At 41.9% G+C, this 27,393-nt stretch overlaps 4 protein-coding genes, 1 long non-coding RNA gene and 9 other non-coding genes across 17 annotated transcripts; 3 read left to right on the top strand and 11 right to left on the bottom strand.

The window, feature by feature from the left end:
• Positions 1 to 433: 433 nt before the first annotated feature.
• LOC135340287 (betaine--homocysteine S-methyltransferase 1-like) lies at positions 434 to 2,200 on the bottom strand. Its single transcript, XM_064536611.1, has 3 exons — positions 1,935 to 2,200; positions 1,454 to 1,656; positions 434 to 1,340 (listed from the first exon to the last, which is right to left on the bottom strand). Exons 1-3 carry the CDS (start codon positions 2,038 to 2,040, stop codon positions 510 to 512), a joined length of 1,140 nt encoding a protein of 379 aa, XP_064392681.1. The 5' UTR covers positions 2,041 to 2,200; the 3' UTR covers positions 434 to 509.
• A 68-nt stretch (positions 2,201 to 2,268) lies between these two features.
• Positions 2,269 to 4,611, top strand: LOC135340288 (S-methylmethionine--homocysteine S-methyltransferase BHMT2-like). 3 transcript variants are annotated; one of them, XM_064536612.1, is made up of 3 exons: positions 2,269 to 2,984; positions 3,153 to 3,349; positions 3,728 to 4,611. In XM_064536612.1, exons 1-3 carry the CDS (start codon positions 2,897 to 2,899, stop codon positions 4,538 to 4,540), a joined length of 1,098 nt encoding a protein of 365 aa, XP_064392682.1. In that variant the 5' UTR covers positions 2,269 to 2,896; the 3' UTR covers positions 4,541 to 4,611. The 3 variants fall into 3 exon arrangements, with proteins under 3 accessions (XP_064392682.1, XP_064392684.1, XP_064392683.1); XM_064536614.1 differs by having other exon boundaries at positions 2,908 to 3,049; XM_064536613.1 differs by having other exon boundaries at positions 2,973 to 3,097.
• Positions 4,612 to 4,676: 65 nt separating this feature from the next.
• LOC135340285 (merlin-like) lies at positions 4,677 to 12,348 on the bottom strand. Of its 2 annotated transcripts, none has more exons than XM_064536608.1 (15): positions 12,206 to 12,348; positions 11,951 to 12,022; positions 11,466 to 11,594; positions 10,611 to 10,832; positions 10,212 to 10,280; positions 10,078 to 10,160; positions 9,761 to 9,836; positions 9,393 to 9,527; positions 9,219 to 9,293; positions 8,678 to 8,980; positions 8,373 to 8,438; positions 6,202 to 6,417; positions 5,638 to 5,810; positions 5,140 to 5,302; positions 4,677 to 4,870 (listed from the first exon to the last, which is right to left on the bottom strand). In XM_064536608.1, exons 1-15 carry the CDS (start codon positions 12,218 to 12,220, stop codon positions 4,820 to 4,822), a joined length of 1,848 nt encoding a protein of 615 aa, XP_064392678.1. In that variant the 5' UTR covers positions 12,221 to 12,348; the 3' UTR covers positions 4,677 to 4,819. The 2 variants fall into 2 exon arrangements, with proteins under 2 accessions (XP_064392678.1, XP_064392679.1); XM_064536609.1 differs by having other exon boundaries at positions 10,626 to 10,832.
• Positions 6,492 to 6,565, bottom strand: Trnat-agu (transfer RNA threonine (anticodon AGU)). Its single transcript has one exon. It is a non-coding gene; the product is annotated as a tRNA-Thr (tRNA).
• Trnat-agu (transfer RNA threonine (anticodon AGU)) lies at positions 6,946 to 7,019 on the bottom strand. The gene has a single exon. It is a non-coding gene; the product is annotated as a tRNA-Thr (tRNA).
• Positions 7,123 to 7,196, bottom strand: Trnat-agu (transfer RNA threonine (anticodon AGU)). The gene has a single exon. It is a non-coding gene; the product is annotated as a tRNA-Thr (tRNA).
• Trnat-agu (transfer RNA threonine (anticodon AGU)) lies at positions 7,285 to 7,358 on the bottom strand. The gene has a single exon. It is a non-coding gene; the product is annotated as a tRNA-Thr (tRNA).
• Positions 7,456 to 7,529, bottom strand: Trnat-agu (transfer RNA threonine (anticodon AGU)). The gene has a single exon. It is a non-coding gene; the product is annotated as a tRNA-Thr (tRNA).
• Trnat-agu (transfer RNA threonine (anticodon AGU)) lies at positions 7,618 to 7,691 on the bottom strand. Its single transcript has one exon. It is a non-coding gene; the product is annotated as a tRNA-Thr (tRNA).
• On the bottom strand, positions 7,789 to 7,862 carry Trnat-agu (transfer RNA threonine (anticodon AGU)). Its single transcript has one exon. It is a non-coding gene; the product is annotated as a tRNA-Thr (tRNA).
• On the bottom strand, positions 7,960 to 8,033 carry Trnat-agu (transfer RNA threonine (anticodon AGU)). Its single transcript has one exon. It is a non-coding gene; the product is annotated as a tRNA-Thr (tRNA).
• Trnat-agu (transfer RNA threonine (anticodon AGU)) lies at positions 8,122 to 8,195 on the bottom strand. Its single transcript has one exon. It is a non-coding gene; the product is annotated as a tRNA-Thr (tRNA).
• Positions 12,349 to 12,350: 2 nt separating the features above from the next.
• LOC135340274 (trafficking protein particle complex subunit 11-like) lies at positions 12,351 to 24,316 on the top strand. Its single transcript, XM_064536598.1, has 25 exons — positions 12,351 to 12,683; positions 12,900 to 13,069; positions 13,362 to 13,547; positions 13,743 to 13,815; positions 14,064 to 14,167; positions 14,601 to 14,834; positions 15,315 to 15,559; positions 15,853 to 15,932; positions 18,749 to 18,882; positions 19,110 to 19,190; positions 19,362 to 19,426; positions 19,517 to 19,578; positions 19,749 to 19,884; positions 20,002 to 20,132; positions 20,376 to 20,489; positions 20,953 to 21,107; positions 21,286 to 21,470; positions 21,932 to 22,107; positions 22,400 to 22,465; positions 22,779 to 22,952; positions 23,139 to 23,196; positions 23,261 to 23,375; positions 23,438 to 23,526; positions 23,732 to 23,865; positions 24,007 to 24,316. Exons 1-25 carry the CDS (start codon positions 12,453 to 12,455, stop codon positions 24,223 to 24,225), a joined length of 3,417 nt encoding a protein of 1,138 aa, XP_064392668.1. The 5' UTR covers positions 12,351 to 12,452; the 3' UTR covers positions 24,226 to 24,316.
• A 338-nt stretch (positions 24,317 to 24,654) lies between these two features.
• LOC135340304 (uncharacterized) lies at positions 24,655 to 25,812 on the top strand. Its single transcript, XR_010396295.1, has 3 exons — positions 24,655 to 24,866; positions 24,981 to 25,359; positions 25,433 to 25,812. It is a non-coding gene; the product is annotated as an uncharacterized LOC135340304 (long non-coding RNA).
• Positions 25,813 to 27,393: the final 1,581 nt, after the last annotated feature.

The following is a 27,393-nucleotide window of genomic DNA, read 5'->3' as shown; positions in this document are numbered from 1 at the left end:
TATGACATCACAACGAACGGAAGTGGATTGAAGGAAGTAGATAGAAAGTTCGATTGAATGTTTCTAGCCCATCGGATAGCATTATCTGATAGCTACCCTTAGCCTGCTATGTTAACAAAAGACTCACAGCCTGCAACAGTGTGGATGACAATCGTCTGAACGGAGTGAAAGCTGACAAGAGCCTATATGGACAGACCACGCCCATTTAACATTAACTTTGGTGAAAGTCTATTATACTACTGCTACTGATTCTATCAGAAGAAAATAGCTGTACAACAAACCTACGCAGCTCTGTCTCTAGCTAGCTAGCTATATAGCTCTGTATGACTTTTAGAATATTTTCTCTGATGAATTCTAGGAAATTTTATTTTTTCCAATAATTTGGCGCATGCGCAAGCAGTCGATAGCTGGCCTTCTTTTCTATGAAGGCCGGTGAAGGAGGCTAGACAATTGTATACAAAACATCTGATTCAATACAAAAATAAGCTACAGAGGCCACACACACTTAATTAGTTCCAATTAAGTTCTTTTTTCCTCTGCTCAGGGGGAATCCCCATATTTGTAGGGTCATAATACTTGCTACTGGGTGGATCTTTGCCCATCACCTCTGCCATCGCCCTCGTGTAGTTTCCTGTATTTCCGCAGCATATACCGAGATATTGTATTCCCATATCCATGCACTGCTTTGTGAACATCCTTATCTCCACCTGGCTCACACTAAACGCATCCAGGCCGTGAGGGTACACAGGGTTGTTCTCAGAACAGCAGCTGTCCGTGAATTCAAAAAACGTAGGCTCTTTAGGAGTCGTGCGATAAGTAACGGGCAGAGCACATAGTCTCTTTGGGTCAACTTCTTTCGCTGCTTCTCTTAATACTTCAAGCGTTTGATCCGGACCTCTTGAGCAGTTTGGACCAGTCACAGTGGCACCTTTCTCTAAGAGGGTGCGATAGGCTTTCCCTATAGGTACTTCATCCAAGGTCTTTAATGTACCATCCTCTCTGGGACCAAGAACGGTCATTGTTACAACTGCAGGCAAATCGAAAGATTTTATGACCTCCAGAGCAATTTCTGCCTCTCCCAAACTGGTAAATGTTTCTCCTATAATATAATCAGCACCTTCCTCTTTCGACCAGCGAACTTGCTCCTCGAACATGGATCGAATTGTTCGTTCAACTTCTTTGTCTCCGGGTTTGTAGAGATTTGTATTTGATATCCCTCCGGCCATTAATGTGCCAGTGTCGTCTGCTACTTCTCTTGCAATTTTTAAAGCAATTCGATTAATGGGCTCCAAGTCACCTTCACGTCCAATTTCCTTCATTTTCTCACGATGAGTGTAGTACTACAAAGGATAAAGCACCATTGTTAGGTTATCATGGATGTTGGTTGTAACATGTACACTAAAATCCCTATATATCTGATGATAATTCATTGTATAAGACCACAATGATTTACCTGAAATGCCTCAGTGACATCTGTTCCAGCATGTGCAAACTCATAGTGGACATTACGCAGCACCTCAGGCTGCTCCAGAATGAACTCGGGGACCCAAACACCGTGAGCGATGTAACCCATCCTGGCCAGTGCGAGGAGGTATCCCTCAGCACATAACACACGTTCTCCATCAGCCAGCCTTTGCTCCAGGCCCTTCACAGCTACTGTAAAACAAAGAGAATTGCGGAATCAGTATAATTATGTCATGAAAAAACACAGAACACTAAACAGTTGGATTTGCTCTCATCTGAAAGCGCAAGTGGACGCTGCGGGCAATGCAACTCGTGACAATTGATACACATAATAGAAGTAATGATCCAAACTGGGTTTTTGATTTTTTGATCTACATGTAGTGCGATATATTAAAACAGCTACTTGAAACTTCGCTGAAGTACATGTACGTACCTAGAGGCCTGAGCTAGCTAGAATATCTGTGATTCACCTTTCCGTGCTGTTCCATAGCTTCTCCAGCCTGCCTTGCTGCCTCTCACCAGGAGGGAAGAAGAACATGCTCGCACAGAGAGCATTCTCTGCAGTACAAATGACATCTGAGCAGAAGACAGTGCTAGTGCTAGTGCTATAGTGGTGCCAATTCAAGTCTCTGCACTCAGAGATAGAGTAATTTTATCTCTGCTGCGCTAGCGCTCTTAGCTTAGGATATGGGATCCGGGATAGGGTCAATCCTTGGGGTCAATCTGCAATAGGAGGGTGGCTCATAATTAGACTCGCAAGCCACTCCCTTTTCTCTGATTGGACGGGGGCGGGAGAAAAGGTGACTCTGGGCTACAGCTTGTGTAAATCAGGAATGCTATTAAATATTAATGTCACGTGCAAATTATCCAATTTATTCTGATGCGTCAAAAGTTAAAGACACACAGAAGACAAGTATACAGATCTATCTAGCCAGCCTTTTGATTTTATAGATCCTTGTACCAGTGTCTGTTGTGCCACAACTTGTGGATTAGCATGGAACAGCTGATGAACATAGAAATCTTGGCAGTCCTTCTTTGAACCGAGGAGTGGCAGCGATTTAAGACAGCTTGTACAAGTCTGACTACTCTCAATTCAACTGCTGCCGTCTGCCATTATCTGTCTTGTATTGTACAGGTTATTAAAAGCTTTAGGCAACCAATGACTTTCGGCTGCCAGTTCTCATCACATAAAACTAAAACAAGCTAATCTCTGCTGGTGTCTTAGATGACTATATCCTAGCTGAATGCCTGATGATGTTATTACTCCATCATCTTCTCTTTTCTAGCACTAGCATCCATTCTTAAACTGTAGCTAAGAAGCCTGCGATCACTTTTGCAGGCTACGCAATTCTACTTAACCTCACGCAATTTTTGGATCACGTGGAAAAATCAATGAATAATCTCTACCCAAATTCTGGTAGAGACACAAAAAATGTGTCCCAGAGTCACCAGTCCCTTTTCTCCCGCCCCCGTCCAATCAGAGAAAAGGGAGTGGCTTGCGAGTCTAGCTCATAATCGAGGTGTGACTGATCATTGACCTTTCTGTCAAAGTGTGGAGTCACATAATTATATATCTGACTGTTCTGTGAGTCGTGTGCATGTACATTTAAAATAGGTGTAAAAATAATGGCTGGTGAGTATAAATAATCTGAATACTTCACTGAAAATCTAACTAATTTTCCCTTCAGTCAAAAGCCTCAAAGGACGGCTGGCTGATGGAGAATATGTGCTCTGTGCCGAGGGTTACCTAAACAATCTCGCTAGGATGGGTTACGTCGCTCACGGTGTTTGGGTCCCCGAGTTCATTCTGGAGCAGCCTGAGGTGCTGCGTAATGTCCACTATGAGTTTGTACATGCTGGAACAGATGTCACTGAGGCATTTCAGGTAGATCTAACACTTGGTAACCCTAAAAATAATTTTAATGGTCTATAAATCCTGAATTGTAAATTGTCCAGCAGGGGTCACGTTTCATAGAAAATCTTAATTTCTAATACATTATTGTGGTTCATGACTGATCCATAAGCGTGGTGGGAACGTTACCCTTTCAGTGTATGTAAGATGATGTAGCTTGCTGTTCCTTGGCAGGTATGGTCGTTGACAACAGTTTATTGAGTGAACATATAATAAATTGATTGAAATCAGTTAGAATTTAGTAGTCCAAAATTTCATTTTCAGTTAACAATTCCAACCCTACCTACTCACAAATCACACACACAATACTACACACACCACTCACACATCACGCACCACACACACACACAGTACTACACCCACCGCGAGCGAATGAAGATGATTGGTCGTGAGGCAAACCTGGAGACTATCAATCGGACTGCTCTGAAGATTGCAAGAGAAGTTGCAGACAAAAACAGAACACTAATGGCCGGAGGGATAAGTGACACAGACTTGTACAAAGAAGGCGATCGTGACTCAGAGGATCGCATTAGAGCTATTTTCGAGGAGCAAGTTCGCTGGGCAAAGGAAGAAGGTGCTGATTACATCATTGGCGAAACTTTCCCTTATTTCAGAGAAGCTGAAATCGCACTAGAAGTTATAAAATCGTTTGATCTTCCGGCAGTTGTAACCATGACAATTCTTAAGCCTAGTCCAGATGGAAAACTGAGGACGTTGGATAATATTCCCGTAGGGAGAGCATTTCGCACACTTCTTGATAAAGGAGCTGTCGTTACTGGGCCTAACTGCTCTCGAGGCCCGCAGCAAACCATGAAAGTGATCAGAGAAATGATTAAAGAGATTCCCCCTGAAAAAGTATGTGCCCTACCAACTGCCATGCGAACGACAGACAAAGAGCCGACCGGTTTTGAACTCACTGATAAATTTTGCCCCGAGAACAATCCAGTGTACCCTCGAGGAATGGACCCGTTTTATGTTAGTGAACTCGAGATACGAATGTTCACGAGACAGTGTATGGACATTGGCATGAAATACATGGGGATTTGCTGTGGCAACACGGGTAGCTACACTCGAGCAATGGCCATGGAGATGGGACGGAAGCCTCCAAGCAGTAGGTACTATAATGCAGCTAACTTTGGGATGCCTCCTGATCAAATTGTGTAACGTAATTATCATTTACATGTACTCCCAATTCGAATTGTCAAAGAGGCTATACTGTTATACTTTTCGATTGGTATGTGTCAACAGATTACCAATTATATTATGATTAATTGACATGCAGCTGGTATCCAACCAAATACAGGGGCAAAAAAATAATCTTTGTGATTATTCATGGATTGATAATTATTATTATTTTACAGAATTATAGAAGACAGAATGAGTTGGCATCGTCATTACAATACAGTACGTGAGTCAGTGGTAGGTAATAGATTGTGAAGTCTATCATAGTTCTTCGTAGAAAGCGATTCTTGTCTTGGAAGTTCCAGCTTTACTCTGCACGGGATTACAAATACTAAAATGACATGTACCTATAAGTACGCATATACATGTAAGTAAAGTACGTTGTTACAGTAATAATCCCGAAAAGGAGATATAATTATAGCCCTCTATTATGATTTTCTCAGCCCGGGTGATAAGACAAAGTTATAAAATCTATCGAATAATGACCGTTACATTGTACTCCAAGTATATATACGACGTATAAGTCTTAATTATGAGATGTTGTTGCACTCCAAAGAAAGTTGAACTTTACACTCACATACCTGGTCTAACATTCGTCTTTTGCTTTGTCTGCCTCGTTTGAAGTTGCTCTCATGAATCACGTCATTTCGTGTGACTCTATCGTCATTTTTGAGGTCGTCCATTTCTGTTTTTAGGACTGTTAGCTGCTCGGAAATGTACTTGTACTTTTCCTGATAGTCCATACTGCCGGGTGTGCATGTGTGTTTTAGTGAGAGAAATTGAATAGCTACATATGATAGCAAGAACTCCCAAAGAGCTACAACGTACCATAACATATTCAAAAAATCAAGCTACATGACATTGTACGCATGGGCACTCAAGGTAGCCATTGAAAGAAGCAAATAACTGACAATTAAGTAGCCAAACTCCCCAAAAAGCATTTGAAACGAGAGTAGGACCCAAACATCATATGACACACAATCATGATATGACATAAATTCAAAAGATAACTTGTCACTCACTATGTTAATGAAGCAGGAAATGGTTGCGCACAGCTAGTACAGGTATGCTCCACTCACCTTTCTTTCTCTAGTTGTTTGGTTAGGTCCTCAATGTCTCTGTCAGCAACAAGGTCCAGCTCTGCTCTAGGGGACTCCCCCCACCCGCCTGTAGCATCATTTGCCCACTGTTGCTCTGGTGACGGGGAGCGGACGGTGAGCACATCAACACTGGCACCAGACGGAGTAGGGGCCTGGAGAGCAAATTATGTGTGAGTACATGCATGGTACCCCCCTCCCACCCAGTTTTGCATTCATGTACTAGTTGTATGACTGAGTGTCTATAGATCTATGGCAATTTTACATACTAACAGAGTATTGAAATAACAGTTGACCTTTTTTTAGCAACATTTTCTGGTTACTTTTCTTATTCCCCACCCTCTACTTTAAATCCTGTATGACACCTGAATACTACAATTTACAATGTACATTTGTAAGTGCTCAACGGTACCATTGTAATCACTTGAATATTATTCACATTGTCCTATAAATGTATTATCACCCTCTCTCGTTTAAAACAATGTACTTTGAGGCTTCAACGAGGCAAGGAAATACAGTAAATGTACGTAACTATATTTAACTCACACTGGTGGTGGATGTGCTGGTGGTGGTATCTGTGATGATGGGCCCGCCCACACTGCTGGGGGATAATCCCTCCTCTTCCCCGTTAAGCCCGCCACCTCCTGACCCCCTACTAGGCTCCTCCCTCTCGTAGTCATGATGTAATGACGAGTGGAGAATGGTGGCTGCTTGCTCTGCCAATTGCACTTTGCGCTCCATAGCAAGCTTCTCTTCCTCACTCTGTGCATAACAGAGAATACATTCATGATGTTTTAGAGCTGTACAAAAATATACATGTACATTTATGTAAAAAGAGGCCCTGACCGGATTTGAACCGGTGATCTCCTGTTTACTAGACAGGCACTTTAACCAACTAAGCCACAGAGCCAACCACACACATAATTACTCGTATACAGTAGAACCTCGATTATCCGGAACCTCGATTATCCGGCTTGGCAGTTTTCTTGTTATCAGATCAGAAAATGGGCGTGTCCCTAAAATGCGCATGCACGTTGCAGCTGTTACCATGGAGACATGCCTGCTTATCTTCTGCGCATGCGCAGACAACCATGTGGCACTGCTGTTTATGAATAAAGTGGGTGGATCAAGGCGTGGTTTATCTATTCGATTATCCGGCATATTCACTTATCCGGCCTGCTTCAGGAACCAAGGTGTCCGGATAATCGAGGTTCTACTGTACCGGAACACAATGGCTATATGCATTAATGACTGCACAAAACAATGTATGCAACAAAAATTAGAAAAAAGAGGCCCTGACTGGATTTGAACCGATGATCTCCTGTTTACTAGACAGGCACTTTAACCAACTAAGCCACAAGGCCAAACACATACGTAACTACTCATATATTCTGGAAAACACAGTCACTGGCTATATGCATTAATGACTGCGCAAAATAATGTACGCAACTAAAAATGGGAAAAAAGAGGCCCTGACCGGATTTGAACCGGTGATCTCCTGTTTACTAGACAGGCACTTTAACCAACTAAGCCACAGAGCCAACCACACACATAATGACTCGTATACCGGAACACACTGGCTATAATTATATTAATGACTGCGCAAAATATTGTACGCAACTAAAAATGAGGCCCTGACCGGATTTGAACCGGTGATCTCCTGTTTACTAGACAGGCACTTTAACCAACTAAGCCACAAGGCCAAACACACACATAACTACTCGGATATTCTGGAAAACACAGTCACTGGCTATATGCATTAGCGCAAAATAATGTATGCAACTAAAAATGGGAAAAAAGAGGCCTTGACCGGATTTGAACCGGTGATCTCCTGTATACTAGACAGGCACTTTAACCAACTAAGCCACAGAGCCAACCACACACATAATGACTCGTATACCGGAACACACTGGCTATAATTATATTAATGACTGCGCAAAATATTGTACGCAACTAAAAATGAGGCCCTGACCGGATTTGAACCGGTGATCTCCTGTTTACTAGACAGGCACTTTAACCAACTAAGCCACAAGGCCAAACACACACATAACTACTCGGATATTTTGGAAAACACAGTCACTGGCTATATGCATTAGCGCAAAATAATGTATGCAACTAAAAATGAGAAAAAAGAGGCCTTGACCGGATTTGAACCGGTGATCTCCTGTTTACTAGACAGGCACTTTAACCAACTAAGCCACAAGGCCAACCACACACATAATTACTCGTATACCGGAACACAATGGCTATAATTATATTAATGACTGTGCAAAATATTGTACGCAACTAAAAATGGAAGAAAAGAGGCCCTGACCGGATTTGAACCGGTGATCTCCTGTTTACTAGACAGGCACTTTAACCAACTAAGCCACAAGGCCAACCACACACACATAGTAACTCATATCGGAATCGACACACTGGCAATGCATCTTTGTACAAATGTGTGTAACTAAAATTAGAAAAAAGAGGCCCTGACCGGATTTGAACCGGTGATCTCCTGTTTACTAGACAGGTGCTTTAACCAACTAAGCCACAGGGCCAAGTAATGATCTCCTACTGTGAATTAAACCCAGACGACGTATAATATTAGTACATGTATACGACAGCCAGTTTTGTTGCCATGAATGTACAAATTAGCCTCAGGCGAAAAACCTTGTTCAACCGTTATTATAATATAACCGGCCCAGAATAGTTACAATAGTGCAACCCAGACTCACCTTAACGGCACTTGCTCTCACCCTCCTAATCTCCTCCTCGGCCTCCATCTTCTTCCTAGCATGGGCCTGGACAATTACATGTACATTTACAACAATATCACATAACTTTCTTGACTCAAACATAAACTCGGTTCAAAGGTTATACAGGCCGAAAAAAATATACAATCATGTTTTAGTACACTGTATACATTGGCACTTAAGAAAGGATTAAGGGGTACAATCTTTTCAATTATACATGTACACGTACATGTACATGCAGTCTGATACATGTGCATGTACATTATAAGACAATAGACACCGCTCACCTGAGCCTCCTCCTCTGCCAGCTTGACCTTCTCACTGAGTAGCTCTACAATTCTCTGGGCCTGCAGCCTGTCCTCGTGAGCCCTACGAGCTTCCTCCTCCATTTCAACAAGCCGCTCCTCCAACTCCGCCTGTCTCCTCTCGGCCTCAATACGTCCCTGAGTCTCTCTCTCCAGGCGATCTCTCTCGGCCATTTTCCTCGCTCGCTCTTCTTTGGCCTGGGCCTTCATTTGTTGGACCTCCATTGTGTCTAGTCGTCGGCGACGCATGTACAAGTCATGGTTACCCATGCACAGCTGCATGATCTGCAGTGGAAAACCACAGTGAGTACATGTACAGTCATGTACAATTATAATAACAGTTCACATATACATGCATGTACATGTGCATGTACATGTGCATGTACATGTACAATGATTATGTTGTCACATGTGTTCCCAGTCAAGTTTAAGTTTTTGGCCTTTTGATGAAGGCTGCTATAATTATATTTTTTCTCTATAGTGTATATGTACACGTAGTTAACTAATTGGTTTTCAAGCTCACATGATCTGAGATCTTTGTCTTAGACACATAGAAGATGAAGCTCGGAGATCTTCTGTCACTTGGCATTATGAAGAACTGTATGTGAACAAATCACACAATAAAAATAATTAGTCTGAATTTGTGAAATGGCCACAAATCATATTTGTCTATTAATTATATCCCAGCCTTTCTAACCTTTTTCCCATGGTACTCCACGTTCGTTATTTCTCCCCACGGGAAGGAGATCTTTGGAGACAGCTGATCGTCTTGCTCGTAAATGTTTAGCCCGAATGCGTCCACACCCATCCAAAGTTGTGTGCCTTTCTTGTTCTGCATTAATAGCCGGAAAAGCACAATATCATACACGACAAATTTACACTGCTCCTATAATTACGCTATTGTATAACCATTATAAGAGTGACAAGTGACAAGAATTTATCATTTTTGCTCTAATTATATATGAGGTACATGTAAAAATACTCAAAGTTTACTAGCAGAATTTTATAAAACTATATGCATAATAGGTAATCTTAGTTTGGTGTCGTACATCATTGATTTATCACCTTTATCTCGAAGTAGTTGACTCCGTACATCTCCAACTCCTGCCCCACCTTTAAGTACTCAAGCTCTGCTTCTTCCCTGTACGTACACCATGGCAACATGTAAATGCATTGTACACATACACACACATAACATTATAAGCTCAACTGATCCAATATATACAGTACAGTATCTTAGTAGATGTTTGTGTAAAAACAGGCTAATACAATGATTTCAAATACACCGATTATAAAGGTGAGGTACAATACTACCTCGTACTAGTAACGATAATTAATGGACATGGGAAAGGAAACCAGAAGATCATGTAAGCACACACTACCTGAGCATTCCACGATGTTGAGCCCACCAGCTCACTATCCTCTCCTCCCACATGTCCTGGGTCATGTGATATTGGTCCATCACCTAGGGAATAAATTGTGTTATAGTTACACGACTACCAACACCGAGCCTCACCCTTTGTGGTAACAACTGCTCGTTTGACAGGAACCCAGCTTGATAAATGTCTTGATCGTATTCACCAAACTGTACACAATATAATCAGTGCAGCAATTAACACATGCACACATTAGGTCTTGTCAATTAATTATGCTCTGACTTACACACACATACATGCACATGTATAAGATCATAATGTGTCCTATTTGGATACCATTTTCTACACATATACTGTAACAGTGGGACTCCTCTGACCACCTCTGAATAAAGGCCAACTATCGCTATTATAAAGGCTATGCATCCAAGTCTAGTTGGTGTACCATCAATCAACAAAGAAAACTATAGGTTATAAAAGAAGTTCCACTGTATGATGAACATACATACATGTACGTACATGCACACCATCAACCCACCTACCTCAGCCCCACCTACCTCAGCCTGCACAGCATAGGAAGCCAGTAGTACTGAGGCTTCTGGGGAACAGTAGACTTCTTCATTGAGCACGGAGGCCTTGACTTGGAGGTAGAACATATGCTGAGTGACCTCCTGTACCAGCTCCTCCCCTACGTCCTCGGGAAAGAACTTGCAGCGGAAGTGGAACTCCGCTGTCCTAGCCTTGTTCACGTTCTGGTCAATCACCTGCAGGTGGCGTGAAGGGTAGTGGTTTATTGTGAGACTACCAGTATACGGAAGCACTGGATGTGTGGGATGGGTGAGTGGTGCACATGTAGCTCCGTTGGAACATGACATGATAAAAAGCAATGGTGTATTATAACAAGACCCCCTTCCACCTGTATGCTTGTGTGTGAAGAGTTTCTACATATCTTGTATGTATATTTTGTCGGAGTACGCGTACACATGCAATTGATGCTAGACATGCAAAGCTTAAGCACATTCTGCATTGTACACACAGCACTAGACAGAACATGGAGCAATCAGTCAATAGTGAAACTTGATCCGGACATTATTACACATAGATGTATGAACAAAGCTAATGTAATTTAGACAACACCCTGCTTAGTATAGCCACAAGAATGGTCGTCTTGGCAGAGCATCAATACATCACCTGCCAGTTATTAAAACAGCACACAAACAACTACACAAGCTATGAGCTACAAGAATCTATGAGCCTGAGGCAGCCATTATACAATTATGTACGCTAGATTACTGTTTACATGTACATTCCATTAATGCCATTTATGGGAGCGTTTCACAACAGTCTTGAGCTTAAAGAAGGATTCTTTCTAAGCAAAACTAGATATCCATGGTTACCTTCTTGTTGAACTTGAGCCAGCTGGTGAACCCTTTGCTATCCTTGTAACGCAGCCCAAAGTACCAGACTTCCCTCACTCCAATGGTCCGTGTCACAAGGTCAAACAGGTTCTTGCCCGTGGACTTAGCCTGGGGGCGGGTATACATTTACATCAATCCCCGGTGCTGACTATTATAATAACACATGAGATTGGTACGAGCTAATTGGTTATGTGTTGACACAAATAATTATGGTAACGGCTGAATACCACTCTACTACAAACATCACTTAATTGGACATTTCACCCATAATTATTATTAGAGCATCATAATTATAATAATTAATTGTGGTGTGTAATAAATAGATGCAAAATCTTAATTTTTAGTGGCACTTTAACATTGACAGTATGTTAAGTTGTGCACTGTGCAGCAACGTATATCATGTAGATCATGTAGATATGCACACGTAGATATACAGTAGTCTGGTGCATGCTGTGTCAACGTACATCGATCTGAAACTCCAACACAGCATCGAGTGTGGTGACTTGCACGTCCAACGTCTTCTTGCTCCGCTTCAGCTATGAAGGGGGGGGGGGGGAGGGGCGTGGTAATGAGTGTGTTCATCTACCTGTCCCTCTCAAAGAGGGTAACTAACTACAAATCTACATGTACAGTGTAGATCTATTAAAAATAGAGTCTGAGTCTGGGGTAGCAAGCTATAGATTGTATCTCAGTGCAGTAGATCTACAAAATATCCTTACTGTGGAAAAATCCATTTTAGACAGAGCACAGGGCTAGATATGTGACTTGCTCTTGATCTCATAGACATAGATATATATATGTAGTGATTTTTGCTTGGTGGCTGGCTGTTGTTTGACACTAGATCTACGGTACAGCCACACCCATTTATACCACAGCCAGCCAGCCCCACCACGCCCACCATTTTGATCAAGCAAGTCGTCAAGAGAGAAAGGATCTCCACAGTCCATTGACTCGTGCCTGCCCAGCATGTCGTCCCCACAATCAAGCAGCCCCCAGTCACCAGGGTCCAGCTACAAGTTCCCTGAGGCTCTCTTGACAAGACCTCGCTGTCTAGTCGGGCTCTCTGGCCTGGACACGATCAACAACGCCATACACCGGCTAGTCTGGGAAGAGTTTAACAAGCAGCGACCGGAAAAAAAGCCGATCTCATATAAAAATGTTCCTGCAAATCACCTCTATCCGAAGAGCAGTGAAAATGTATGTGAGATCATCTTGCTGTGTTTTCATGTTCACACCACCTTGTATTCTATTGTTCTCCCGTTGGTTCATATTAAAGTGTGCCCCAAATTTGTCTATGAGCGTAGCCTAGCGCTTTAGCGCCTATAGCTAAATAATTACATGACATACAAATGTTTTTGATGATTCTTACCATACCCCTCTGCGTCCCTGCACTGTACATTGTACACTCAACAGCGTACCACTTACGATGACTATTCCCCTGTGGGCATCCTAAAGAATAACTGGCTGGCCAAGCACTCGGAGGAGCTGCCAGCTCTTGTCGGGTTCTTCTTTGACCTGGACTGGGAGGACCCTCAATGGGACGAGAGGCAGACTGAATGCATCTCAAAGATAGAGGTCATCAGGTTCGTATTGTTTCAATACATACATTGTACAAGTACAAGCAATATACTATATTTGGGGAAATGGGTTTCCCCTAATAACTAGCCTTAGTCTAAAGCGCATGTGTTCCTGAAACCTTATAGTTATGTCGCTCAAGATTACAGGTATACATGATTGTAAGGATTAAGACTCATTCACTTGTTAGTGTTGAGTATGTATGCATTGCTAGGGAAAATTGGTTTTCCCTTCCCCTGGCAGCTTTATTGTTTCTCATAAAAAGCAAGTGTAAACACACACATGCCCCCTTCCTTGCAGGTCGACCCTAGAGAACAGAGCCACAGAGATTGTGATAGTGCTCCTCCAGTCCTCTCCGCCCATGCCAGCTGGTGACGCCACCGCCCACAGTGAGAAGGCAGCCACTCTGTGTGCTGCTTGTGAACTGCCGAGAGTCAACCTCTTTGTACTGCCCTTTACACAGAGGCCACAAGGATTCATTGTGAGGTGAGTGATGTATTATAAATATTATTTTCTTTTTACGATCACATTTTCAGATTAGTGAGTGGTCTTGATGTTACAGTGCATGATTGTGTACATTACTTGGTGCTCACGTCGCATGTGTTCTCATACTACAAATGCACAATAAGTCATGTGATTTGATAGTGTCACCTACATGTAGCTAGCTGATTCTCTTTGTAGGATCGAGGAGGCATTCTACAAGAAAGCTGCCGTCTACTATACCAACCAAGTGCACACTGTTAGAGCACATAAGGTGAGGCCAATAGAAATAATATAAAAATGTTGTGTAGTGATATACGTGTACACGTACAAAGGATCAGTAGACAGATGTGTTGCGTTTAAAGGGCTATGACGAAACATCAAGTGAATGCTTTCGCTTTCACTTTCGTAACAGCATATACAGTCATGTATAACATTTGTGAGTCTATACATACAATGTGCATGTGCCTAACTGTATGGTGTAATTGTGAGGGGAAGTCATAGTTTTATGTCCCTGCTCAGGACATGATCATGCCCAAGCAGTCGATGCAACTATTGAGCATAAGACACCAGTTCAAGATAGCCTTCTTTACTGAAATGAAACAAGACCCTGCGGCTGCATTGAGGTTAGCTACATGTAGTAAGCCGTCGTATGATGATGTACATGTACACATACTTTTATATACGTGTAAGCCCATGAACTGACCTCACCTTTAATTGTTCTACGTACAGTACATGTACATGTACTGTACGTAGCTATGAACGCTCGGTACTGTACAGTACAGTATGTATCTATTTGTACAAGCACTGTAATTGTACCTCCGCTAGAGCACAGTCTAGGGCTCAGCTAATAGAACATTATGTGTCAAGGCCTGCAATACATGCACATATGTAGGTATTGATCTTTGTCGATTTATAGGCCAGGTATATAGTTTGTAAACATTTTGTGCTGTGCAGTTGTGATTTGTGCATGCTACTCTTGTGTAGGTTACATGTGTGTGTGTGTGTGTGTGTGTACAGTTGTGATTTGAGAATCTCCTTCTAACCACACCCACACAGGATGTACAACCTCACCTACACCCATCTCTTGGAGACCATGTACCTAAGTGTAGACAGGATAATGGAGTTCAAGTTAATAGCTGGGTTCATCAACTACAAGATTTGCCGACTCTATTTTGATTCAGATGAACCTTTGTCCGCCATTTCCCAGTTCAGGAAGCATATCGATCGGTTCTCCCGGGAACAAGGTCCCCCACAGCTGGCCTTTGAGCACTCGGAGTGGATGTCAAGACAGTGAGTGTATCAATAATTATGTGCTTTAGACTAGCAGTGTGTGTTCCTACACTGAATCTGCCTGTGCTGTATTGACCGTAGGTTTAAGTGCAGATCGCAATGTAATGAGTGTGACACACAACATTTGCACACATTTTTTGCTTTCATAGCGCACACATCTGACGCCTATTGTACATGCACGCTGCTCGTGTGTAGGCTACATGTGTGTGGCATGTGTGTATGTTAACCTAGCTGTTCATATAACACGCTTATAACATTCCTTGCACGCGTGCAGCATACGTACTAGCTGCACTTACATATTTCTACTGAGCATTTAAATTTATGTTGGTGATGCATTAATAGTTGCAATACTTATCCAATGTACGTACGTGTACATGTATTCATTATTAAGGAACATCTTGTGTTGGTAGTCAAACCACATTTGCTCTCATACAATCTTTTTTTTCAATGGCGAACATTTCCCCCTCTTACGTGGTTCAGGTTCAGTGCTTTTGCCGACCTCTTCTCGGAGGCCACCAGGAGAGGACTTAAGAGTCTACAGATACAAAACCCTGGTCTCTACTTCCACAATGCTGCTCTCTACGCCATTGAGAGGAAACAGTACGCACAGCGGCTCTGTTTGGAGGCAGCAAAGGTATTGACGTTGTCTCAGGCTGCTAGTGAGCTGAGAGCAGGTGACCAGACTGTCTACTTTGGCCAACGACCTTGGAGGCGTGGTCTACCAGGTGGGTGTGGCTATAGGTTTGATACATGTATACAGGGTATGTGTCCATTGGTTTGAGCACTGCATTTTATACATGTAGTTGTACTTTAATTGGCATTGGGCGAATACGTACATGCAGTATACAATGTATGTGTGATAAACTATTATACCTTGTGCCCTAAATTGAGTTTGAAGTTGCAAAATTTTACGTGCATGCTCCAGAAATTTCAATTGGGACTATAGACACTTACATACATGTACATGTAGCAGGTATATGTAAATTATCCCCCTCCCCCCCCCCCCCCCTCCCGCCAGATGACAAACCATCCAACGAGGATCAGTGTCAAAAGTACATTCAGGCCATGAAGGCAATGGAGTACAGAGTGGAACACTCGGTGAGGGCTACAACAAGTATTGTATTTTAGTGAACAGCGTAATGCAAATCTCTTATATTTAATTCGTGCATGGGTATAAATGTTTGCGGTACATGCTTGATCAGCGAACATTCAAAATATACACGCTATATACAGCATTACATACAGTGCAGTCTAAGCTTCTAATTTACACTGCATGTATGCAATGTACGTACTACATGCATGTATACATGTATATCTCAGATTCATGCGTGTGGCCTCTTGTTATGATATCTTAATTAGTTTCGTCATGCACTTCTCATTCATCTATTGTCTTAGTTTCATCATGCACTTCTGGTTTCATTCATGCATTTATTGTCTTAGTTTCCTTCATGAAGAGTTTAGTTATCAGCATTATACAGTAACAGTGTGTCTAGCAGCATATGCACAAGTCATGCATTCTATCAGAATGTGTCAGCTACTAGTAGTTGTTATTTTAGTGAGTTGTGTTGTCGTGTGTTTTGCTAGCTCTGAGTTGACTTGTGCTCCGTTCTTTGGAGGGGACTCGTGTGAATGTGAGTCTTCATACTATAATGGCATTTTGAAATGTGTTGGGAACAGAGCTTACATCATTCGTGGATACTGGGCAGGCGTGTGTGAAAATAATTCGCTGTGCACTGCAAACTGCCCTTATGGATTTTGCTCGTACAATGATTCAACAGACTATAGACTTCCTACCAGCATATCCGATTTGGATGATTATATATGTGGGCCCACCAGAACTGGTGTGTTGTGTGGAGAATGCAGGACCAATTATTCGGTAACTTATCACTCGTATTCACGCACATGTGCTCATAATGACAGCTGCAAGTACGGATGGTTACTGTACATAGTTTCTGAGTTGATTCCTCTGGCTATTGTCTTTTTTTTAGTGACTGCCTTTAATATCAGTTTCACGTCAGGTGACATCAATGGATTCATCTTGTTTGCTCAGCTGTATGACTCGTTGGCTGTTCACGGAAATGGATTAATTCAAGATCCACAAAAAAGCTTTTATGTATTTATTTACAAACTTATGTATCGATTTTTTAATTTCGATTTTTTCGCTATTGATGAACTGTCATTCTGTCTTTGGGAAGGTGCGACAACACTCGACGTCATAGCCTTTAAATACGTCACCGTTGTATTTGCTTTGATTTTAGTACTAATTTGTGTGTATGTCATGAACAGCACAAGAATAAAACGAACTATATCTTTTCTCAAACCAACTAAACTGAGGACGACAATGATTCATGGTCTAACAGCTTTCTTTGTAATGTGCTACTCTCAATGTGCACGTTCAACTCTACATATTTTTATTTCTATGGACTTGTACTACAAAGGCCCCGTATATGCCAAAACTGTTGTGTTTCGGAGTGGACAGCTGAGTTTATTTGAGCCTACCCATTTGAAGTATGCCATCCCTGCCATTTTCTTCTCTTCTACGTTACTGTTCTTTCCGCCAGTGGTGCTGATTTTATACCCGTTGCTTTGGAAGATTCTTGCTCGTTGTAACTTGAGCGAGACAAAAGTTGTCAACTGCATATCGAGGTTAATCCCCATGCAACTTTTGGACTCCTTTCAGAGCAGCTTCAGAGATGAGGCACGTTATTTTTCTGGACTATACTTTCTCTATCGAGCCATTCCTCTTATCATTTTTACAACTTCCTTAAATTTACCATCGTATTACATTTCACTCGAGCTCTTCCTTATCTTTATCCTGGTTGTACATGTTGTTATTCAGCCTTACAAGAAAAGAATACATAACATAGTGGATGCACTTTTGTTTGCAAACCTGGCATCCATTAATGCTTTGTCTCTCTTCAACTACCAAAAGGCCGTCCAGGGGCTACTCTTAAACCTTGATCTGTTCGACTATTTCCTCGTGTATTTTTGGATTCAGCAGATCTTAATATATCTTCCGTTAGTAGCACTACTACTAGTCGGGTTATTCAAAGTTTCGAGGATGTGCGCTGCTAAATGTTGCAAGGAAAAGTGTCTATCAAGAAAAAAGAGAGAGTTGCAACGCTCAGAGTCATTTGGTCTCCCACCTTTACGTGAGGAGTTACTTGGTGTACAGTCGAAAAGTTCAGATTGAAACTGTTAATGTGTGTGTGTGTGTGTGTGTGTGTGTCAATGATAAATAAAGTAGATAATTGTGTGTGTTTACCCATTTTGTAAAAACAACTTTCATGTTAAAACAAAAGTATAGTATAATGGGGGAATGCATGCTGACTCAACGTTTACAAAACATTCATTTTAATACCATAATTGGACTGTTCGTATTCGACAAACTTTTGTCCTTGAATGGCAGCATCATATAATATTCAATCATAATTATACTTGAGACTGATACATGTATCAGCTAGAGTTATATGTATATAACTCTAGCTCTATTGGTACCTATTAAACTGCTTGCATAACATGTAAACCATGAAGATGCGTGTACTTACGTACTTCAGTGGCATAGGAAGATTTTTTGCAAGGGGGGCCTTATAGTAGTCTGGCCACGCCCTCCCCAACTTTGTATTCTTGCAAAGACTGAAAGAGGCTGGAATTCGAGACTAGGCTCACAGATCAATCATTATCTGTGGTAGATCTATCACTTTTGACTTTTGACTTTTGAAACCTAGCCCATCATTGAAATAATCACGCAATTTACAGTTAGCTGGCTGCAGCCAGCATGCTGTAGCTAAGCTAGCTCAACATTTCAAGCTAAACATTGCTCTCCAACAAGGGGGGGCTCCAGCCCCTGGAGCCACCCCACTTCCTACGCCACTGTACTTATACATTGAATTTCTCCCCTCCCTCTGTTACAGTGGCAGATTATCCCCCTATTGACGAAGGCCATAGCCCAGTATAAGAACCATCGGTGTGAGAGAGTGGTCACTCACCTCAAGGTGCTCATGGCACACGAGTACTACCTTGTCAAGGATTGGGACAAGGCCTTGGTGTGAGTGGTTAACAAATGCATGTGCGCCAGATGTATCGGTACCTGTACAAATGTGGACATATTCTAGTGTGTAAGCAATGTTTGTGTGAGCTGATAATACTATCCCATGCAAGCACTAGTAAAAGAAAACTGTAGCCCCTTAAAACAATTTTCATCGTGACTTCTTGACTATTAGTGTTTCTTGTACATGGTACTTTTACATAACATTTTCTTCTTCTCTCATGCAGTTTGCTGAGTGCTGTGTGTGCAGTATATAGGAAAGATCAATGGTGGAATCTGCTAACCAGTGTGCAGCAGCTGGCTCTGAGGTAAAACCTAGCCAATTAACCTATTTGTGCAGCCTGCATGTGTTACTATGATTGTATACAAGTCTATATTCACTTTAAATTTGTACTAGGAGCATATAGCTATAGAGAGAATTCTCTTCCGTCCACTTGTACGTATCTATATATATTGTACACGTGTATTCTTTCTCTTAGGTGCTCTTATATCCTCGGTGATCTCGAGGCTTACTTGACATCTGCCCTGGAGCTGATTAGCAACTGTAAGTCCCACAGTGTTAGCATTCATGCACGTCTTACTCTAGCTTGTTTATTGTTACCCCATGGATGCATTAATTTGTTGGTTCCTATAGACCTCCTCGTCTCAGCTGATGAGAAGAAGAGAATACAAAATAACGTCACTCGAATCTTCCAGGTACAGTCCACCGTAAATGCACGGCCCCTCATTGTCTGTTAAAAACATAATTTCGCTCTATTGAGCTAGTGTTTAGTACGTATCTTTCGACCTCCTACATGTGTACATACACTTTATACATTTATAAACAAGTACACTTACTATCATATTGTTTTAATATCCCCTTGCAGGGTACTAGCCCCTTCCCTGAACCGGGGGTGGACGGAGAATCACTGGGCGGGGCCTCTTACAAATGGGCCAATCTGTTGGGGCCGAGTGACCAGAAGAGCGGAGTTAAAGTGACAATGTCGTCTCTGGCCAGTTGTAGTAAGTAGTGCATACACTAGTCATGAACACTTAACTCATAATTATAACTTTTGGTTTCAAGCTGTACATGTACCTCATTAAAGGATACCCGTTGATATTGTAAATTTTATTATGTAGTTGATTGCAAGACTGAGTTCTCCCAGCCTGAATTCACGGCTGACTCTATAGTTGAGGTCAAAGTTCATTTACGCTTAACCGCACCCCTACCAACAACTCTTTCACAGCTGAAAATCGAGTTTGTCCAAGAGGTGAGTGAATATTCACATGGAAGTAAAGCCAATGCAGTAATATACATGTACATGTAGTACGTACTTTCATGAACAAACCAAAAACCTCGCTGATAATGTAAGTGTTGAGGGCTCGTAGAGCTCCAAGGTTTAGTTCCTCATGTGCACTTTGCTCACTGTACATGTTCATTTTTGTACACTATGAATTTAAGCTACATAATTGTGTTAAGTCTGTACACTATGATTTTTCCATCTTTACTATAGGACTACAACAGTTGGTGTGTGCTCTCGGAGGCGTTTCAGTTGGAGCCCCTCACCACCTATACTGTCCCGTTCTCGTTCCCTGCCCACCAGGACTCAGTGGACTCCAGCATTGAGGTGAGCAATTGAGGGGGGATCGCGAGCTTCACTGTGGCCTACATGTACGTACTTACTCCTTCAAGACGTCTTCATCGAGTCTCACCCATACCAGCTTACTGTAATAACTTTATAAGAACAATAACCCACACCCGGGTTAATGAGCCCCCAACATTTCATTGTATGCTCACCCTGTGTTAACTGATCAATTACATCCACTGTTGGTCTGCCTAAGAGTCACTCCAATAAGCAGGTTTCATTGTGCTATCAAACTATCTGGTCACACACGGTATATGTACCTGTTACAGTACTTGTTATAGCTACATGTAGTAGGTGATTTTTTCTTTAGTGAAACATACATGCACTGAATTAACACAATATATTCTTCCTGCTCCTCTTATTATTTTGCTCTTATAATGTACATGTATGTGCGTACGTATGCTCGTTTTCAAGTGATTGTTATCCATTATCGGTACCTGTATAGGTGAAATCTGTCCAGGCTGTGTACGGAGCTGTGAATAGTGAGGAGGGTGGAGGGTGTGAGGGGGTGGTGGTGTGGAGTGGTGGAGTGTCAGAGGTGTTCACCTCCAAACCACTGGACCTGAGTTGGCAGAAGATTACCACAAGAGTATCAACCTTGTAAGTGAATTTCTACAAGTCAGTGTACATGTATAATTATGCACTAGGATTGAAATTTGGCTTTATATAATCTTAATATCTGTGTAACTCGATCCCCTTCACAGTTCACACGAATGATTGCATATTGTACAAAATAATAGTGCACTAAAGCAAATGTTCAACATACTCACACCCGCAGTATCAATCCGTGTCCAGCTTCAGTGGGTATCTCCCTCTCCCACAATCCCCCGGTCCTCACTGGGGAGTACTACCCCATCAAGCTGTCCATATGTAACCAAGAGGTAGGGCAGGGGCGTGGTCCAATGACCAGCCTCCTTGTCACTATATCGCTACCCGAGGCACTGGACGAACCTCAACCACCAGGTACACTATAATTATAATTAGAAGGGTGCTGAATCTGGAAAAATGTGCAGACAGTACATACTGAGTGTGCATGCTTAGTGATTTAATGTCCTCTAATTAATCTTCTGCTTAGCTTCCAATGAGCTCATCGAAATTTATTTTTTGAGTGCATAATTATACATGTATACGAACAGAACTCTTGTACAAGTACAGTACATGTACGTAAGCTAGCAGCGCTTGTAATTACTCTATAATATTACTCAACTAACCAAATACAGTTATAGCGGTCATCGTTGCTCTGTAATAAGAGGTGGCCTGCTAAAACAGGTCCACGTGCCGAGGACTATTTGGGGGCTCATAGGTGTATTATAGAGGTTGACCTGCCTGTAGGGGGACCACAATAGATTGGTTTCACTCTCTATCAATTATTATATCCGTGGTTCTGTGTTTACAACATTTCCTATTAACTCCTCACAATACAGCTGAGCTGCATAGCTACCTGCCTCACACCAGCTCCCCTAGCGATGTCGTTGCCAAGCCACCACAAGGTGGACAGACGTTGGAAGTGTCATGTGACCAGCTGGGTCGAGGGGAGATCCTGGAGGAAACTGTCTACTTGTGCACGAAGGGAGTGGGGCTCAGGAAGATGAGTGTCACTGTGAGTTGTGGACTGTGATTTACTAAGACATGGTCCTCATACTTACAGCTACATGTACATTTATAACGAATACGAAGATTCTTTTTGCTTATTGTATATAACTGTATGTGTAGTGAGTTGTTGTGGACCTCATAGTATACATGTAGAAGGTCTATTTAGTTTTAGTGTGGGCCCTCAAAACTAATCAAATTAGGTAAGCTAATCGAGAACATTAAGTCATATAAATAATTATTGGGCTGGCCGGATGTGGCATTAGTAAAACATTGATGTTGGTTTCTTCCTACCTCACCAGGTCTCGTACAACATAGCTTGTACAGTGAGGGAGGAGTGGGAACCAGTGGTATGCAGCTGTCAGAAGGTAAGTAGCTTACTATAAATAGCCAATTTTTTGTATAATGGAACGTTAGGTAGGGCCTGGGATAGATGGTATCTATCTGTATCTTGGTAAATTAATGAGAATAGCGGTTCTGTGACGATTTACATTACCTAATAATTAGCTTCACAGTGTCGTTAGGATTTTTAAAAATTGACGTATGTTGTACATGTATGCCTATTGCACGTACATGTACATGTACAAGGTTACGTCAAGCTTTGTGTCTGATCACAGTTGTACTTTTGTTGTGCATGCATTTAGTGTAATGATCGACACTCAGCTGTTACCCCCATTACAGGACCACACAGTCACGATACAGTCTGCCAAGCCATTCAAGCTTGTCTACAAACTCATGTCCACAAGTTTCCAATTGATTGAGTCAGTGATTTACGAGCAACCATTCGTTCTGGTGACCGAAGTCCAATGTACGTCACCGTGGCAACTGAGCATTGTTAGTTCCCAGCTTGAACAGGTAAAGATAGATACATGAGAGGCTGTACATATCTTACGTAGTTGATCGGTATGTAAGGAGCACATCCAACTATACTTTATACTACCGTAGGATTCTTACATTATAGTAGCCCTTCAAATGTAAATAATTATGGGTACTTGTTGTATTTGCAAATGTTGTGCAGCCAATATTTCTTGCTCTATTTAGGGAAAGAGTGAGAGTGTTGTGACTGAACTGGGCTCTAGTGTGTCACAGATTGAGGGATGTGAGTCGACCAATACTAATTTAGTGATTCACGACGTAATACTTACTGTCTTATATCTCCCCAGTGACCCTTGACCCTGGCGATCGTGCTACTGAGTGTCGTTGCCTGACAGCTGCCCCTCCCGATAGTGGGCAGGACACAACCATCCCCATGGGGATCCACACCATCAAGTGGAGGAGGTAAGAGTGGTGGTGGTGGTGGGTGAGGCCATAAATGATGTTATTTCCTGTTGTTTTTTCAGGTCTTCTGACTCCAGCTTAGTTAATCTCAGCAGTACTGTAGCGTTCTCTGCTGTGTCAGCACAATTCCATCCCTACAATGTGTCTGCAGGTTCGTGTGTACATACTGATTACTGTCAATTTTGGCTGGTTAATAATTATGACCATTCAAGATTCAAGGTAGTTACTGTTTGCATTTTAACCCCAATCTTTGAAGAGCCATTGATGATAACTGTCGATAAGTTATGGTAATTGAAATTATAGACGCTCCTACATTGTACAATAGCCCCTCCCCCCCCATGTACACACACACACAGACATTCCGGCCAGTGGTGAGTTGAGTGAGGTGCTACCTGTCTCGTACACAGTACACAACAAGACTGGCCTCCTTCAAGAGTTTGAGGCCAAAATGGGAGCTACTGATGCGTTCATGTACTCTGGAAACAGACAGGTAAGGAGTATAGTTCAGTGCATAAAAAGTAATGTCTTGTTTTCGTACTTCCTGTAAGCTGCTCTCTATACACAAGCTATCTAGTTGATCCCATGCTAATGATGATTACGTATGTCTACAAACACGGCTAATTTTTTGCAGGCTCGTTTTCGGATTCTCCCCAAGTCGAAGTACACTCTCACCTTCAACCTCTGGCCAGTGACGACTGGCCTCGTTCCTCTGCCAGCTCTGGACTTGTTGCATCAGCGTGAAGGGGAGGGGCAAAGAGGGTCTCACCCTGTAATTAGTACCCTACCAGACTCTATCTTTATAAAACCCGCCCCTTTAGTAAGAGTTGACTCTGTTAGCAATGCTTTATGAGTTGTACAATACTTATAATACATGTATGTATGTATGTATATGCTTTTCGGTTTCAAAATCGTTATACCTATGGTTGCTTAACTCGCTTTGATATACCGGTACTGTTGAATTTTGCACGTGACCAAGCCTAATCAAGGCTCAATCAATCAATAATTGAGATATAATTATACTGTAACCCTAACCTATTATACTGTACATGTGTACATGTATACCTTCCTCTGTCTCATGAATCATCGGGAAGACCTCCCTGAGAATCTGGTGTGCTTAATAGGCCTTGCCCAATTATGCTAGCATAATTTTGAGACTATAATATATATAGGTGCAGTGGAGCATTGAGCATTATGCCAGCCTAATAGGCACAAATATTAGCCTATTGAATTTGAAAGCACAAGTCATGTGATGTCACGTGATTATTGTGATTGAGCAACTGCAAAAGTCAACTGCAAAAGCGAACTGCACAAGCGAATTGCAAAAGTAAACTGCAGAAGTATAGTTGAACTGCAGAAGAGAACTGCAAAAGCAAACTGCACAAGCGAATTGCAAAAATGAACTGCAAAAGCGAACTGCAAAGTGAACTGCAAAGTAAACTGCTATGGAGCTTAATTTGTGTCAAAATTAAAAAGCAGTATTTTCTATTCCAAGTGAGTGTTCCAAATCATATTCCAATAATTATTTCAAAGCTGTAATTACATAATTATACGACCGCAACATGATGATTTGTTGCATGCCGTCTCCCGGTATGGTCTTCCATCCAGAGTGAGAATGGACATGGGAGGAGAGAATACTGGAATTGCTCGTTTTATGCTATCTCATCCTCTTAGGAGAGGGAGTGCGATTGTCGGTGCTAGTGTACATAATCAAGGGTGGAAAGGTTTTGGAGAGATCTTTTCATCGGCTGCACAGGAATATTTTATCATCTTTTTTATCACATGGAACAAACAGGCCAGTTGAATCCGATATAGACACCTTACATCTTTTTCGCCTGCACTTCGTATATTTGCCCTACATTAATTATCAAATAGATATATTTCTTGATGCGTGGGCAAATCACTGTTTAAGTTCAGAGCGAAACCAAACTCCACTACAGCTATGGATGCAAGGATGTGTACACAGTTACTGGACACAATTACTGATGTAAGTGCTATAATAATATACAGTGTACCTTAATAGCTTAAACAATGTATTCTTTTTATCTACATGTATATAGGACTATACCCTTGTTATGGGATTGATTGGGAAGAGCCTGTGCCAGAAGTTTAAGAAAATGAACATGTTGAAGTACCACCTATATACTCATTCTCCACTGTCAGAAGAACAATTTCAAGATCTTTCAGCACTCTATCCTCTACAAAGAACTCTCCATTCCAGTGTTCATGCTGTAGATGTCTTCCAAGAAGTGTTGGACTATGTTACGGATATTACCCAATAATGTTTTACTGTGTGCATGTGGTATGTGTGTGTCCAATGAATACTATTACATTTTGGAAATTGTTTACGAAAAATACATTAAATATATTGGAATTTTAATTGGAACACTGACTTGGAATTGTAATGTTTTTACTGTGTGTGTGGTATGTGTGCACTGTAAAAAAAAAAGTGCGGTGAGCACACTAAAACCGTCGCATATAGCACACTTTTTCAAAAAAGCGTGCTATATGCGACGGTTTTAGTGTGTCCACCGCACTTTTTTTCAATCATTTTTTACAGTGTGTATGTGCCTTTGGAATTTGCATTGGATTGTTGACATTTAATATTGGAATTTGAATTGGAACATGGGCTTGGAATTGAATAAACTGCTCTTAGAATTTTGACACAAATTAAGCTCCATAAACTGCAGAAGGGCAGTTGAACTGCGAAATGAACCGCAAACGAAAAATGGAGTAGGTGTGTACCATACAGCCAGGTTTAATAAGGGACCCAGAGTCATCCTCTGCTCAGCCTAGGGGTCACCATAATAAACATTCTGTACGTAAGGCAATTACCGTATTACTAGAGTATTATTTTACTGGTGAAAAACCTTTGCAAATGAACAGCAAATTTGACCTTTTGCATCTAACTATTGCGTTCTGGAAAGGATTGTGTGTATTTACTAGTAATAATTGGATTTATTTGTTGCAAGTTGATCAACCCTCGCAAGATTCGCAAATGCTTGATGCTCGCAAACTGACATTCTAGTAATATGGCAGCTAGTAGAAAGTCTATTAAGGAAAACACTACACACACACTACACACACACAACACACACACCCACCCACACACACACACACCCAACACCCACTCATCACTGTGGTCAGGTTGGTCTCTGATCCTATTCTTTGTGGAGTGAAATGACCAAAAGCATCCAGTCCACTGTCTACGCTCTTATAGAATCCTGCATTCTGATTGGACGGCTTCAGGTTCGATACTCGTTGTGGTTGTGGCGACTTAGACCAGTTACCTCTTCCGCGAGGTCGATCTCGAGATGAAATGGTTGTCGTGGTAACTGCTGTGGCAATAGCCCTCGTAGCGTTGATGGGGGTGATAGTCACGGAGGGTTTAGATTGGTTTGTTGGTTTCTTAACAACAGGACGAGTTTTTTTCGGAGAAGGGAGGGGATTGGGTGGACCAGGGGAACGCTGTGTGGACATGTATAATTATATATGGTGAAATAAAATTTAAACACTCAAGGTCACCAATGTAAGCAGGCCACCCTCTATAATACAGCCACTGTTGGTGTACCCACCACTAAGGTACTCACAAAGACATGGTTGGTGGTTCCTGTGATCCTGGACACCACCTCACACACTTTCCAGATACTGGGACGCAGCTCAGGGTCAGAGGTCAACAGATACGCTACAAAGAGGGGGAGAATACACGTACCATTAGAGCAATACACTTACGACTTAAGGCTGGTGAGTGTGTGTGTGTGTGTGTGTGTGTGTGTGTGTGTGTGTGTGTACATGTACCTCTCAAGTTGTGCAGGTCTTGTGTGTAGGGAGAGTCTTCAGGAATGCTGTACTGAGCACTGACTATGGCTAGAGGGTTGTCACCAAATGGAGTATCCATGAAGCACAGCTTGAACAGTAGTACCCCCAGTGCCTGTGTGTGGGCGGGTGTGTGTTGTGTGAGGGTGTGATGATATGGGTATTATTAGATTCATCTCATTGAGAGCTTTCAAATGAGTATCAC

This window comes from Halichondria panicea, chromosome 8 (genome assembly GCF_963675165.1).
Source record: "Halichondria panicea chromosome 8, odHalPani1.1, whole genome shotgun sequence".
NCBI classification, from domain to species: Eukaryota; Metazoa; Porifera; class Demospongiae; order Suberitida; family Halichondriidae; genus Halichondria; species Halichondria panicea.
The sequence above is the reverse complement of the archived record's forward strand: the minus strand, read 5'-3'. Positions and strand labels throughout refer to the sequence as shown.

Excerpts from the sequence above, each read along its gene's own strand:
- LOC135340274 (XM_064536598.1), top strand. The coding sequence starts at position 12,453 with ATGTCGTCCCCACAATCAAGCAGCCCCCAGTCACCAGGGTCCAGCTAC. Across the intron at positions 15,560-15,852 it reads TTGGAGGCGTGGTCTACCAG|ATGACAAACCATCCAACGAG; the intron begins GTGGGTGTGGCT and ends CCCTCCCGCCAG. Across the intron at positions 21,108-21,285 it reads ACCACAAGAGTATCAACCTT|TATCAATCCGTGTCCAGCTT; the intron begins GTAAGTGAATTT and ends TCACACCCGCAG.
- LOC135340287 (XM_064536611.1), bottom strand. The coding sequence starts at position 2,040 with ATGTCATTTGTACTGCAGAGAATGCTCTCTGTGCGAGCATGTTCTTCT. Across the intron at positions 1,657-1,934 it reads CTATGGAACAGCACGGAAAG|TAGCTGTGAAGGGCCTGGAG; the intron begins GTGAATCACAGA and ends TTTGTTTTACAG. Across the intron at positions 1,341-1,453 it reads ATGTCACTGAGGCATTTCAG|TACTACACTCATCGTGAGAA; the intron begins GTAAATCATTGT and ends TATCCTTTGTAG.
- LOC135340285 (XM_064536608.1), bottom strand. Across the intron at positions 11,595-11,950 it reads TGTTGGAGTTTCAGATCGAT|GCTAAGTCCACGGGCAAGAA; the intron begins GTACGTTGACAC and ends ACCCGCCCCCAG. Across the intron at positions 10,833-11,465 it reads GGCTCAAGTTCAACAAGAAG|GTGATTGACCAGAACGTGAA; the intron begins GTAACCATGGAT and ends CGCCACCTGCAG.
- LOC135340288 (XM_064536612.1), top strand. The coding sequence starts at position 2,897 with ATGTGTCCCAGAGTCACCAGTCCCTTTTCTCCCGCCCCCGTCCAATCA. Across the intron at positions 2,985-3,152 it reads GAGTCTAGCTCATAATCGAG|TCAAAAGCCTCAAAGGACGG; the intron begins GTGTGACTGATC and ends TTTTCCCTTCAG. Across the intron at positions 3,350-3,727 it reads ATGTCACTGAGGCATTTCAG|TACTACACCCACCGCGAGCG; the intron begins GTAGATCTAACA and ends ACACACACACAG.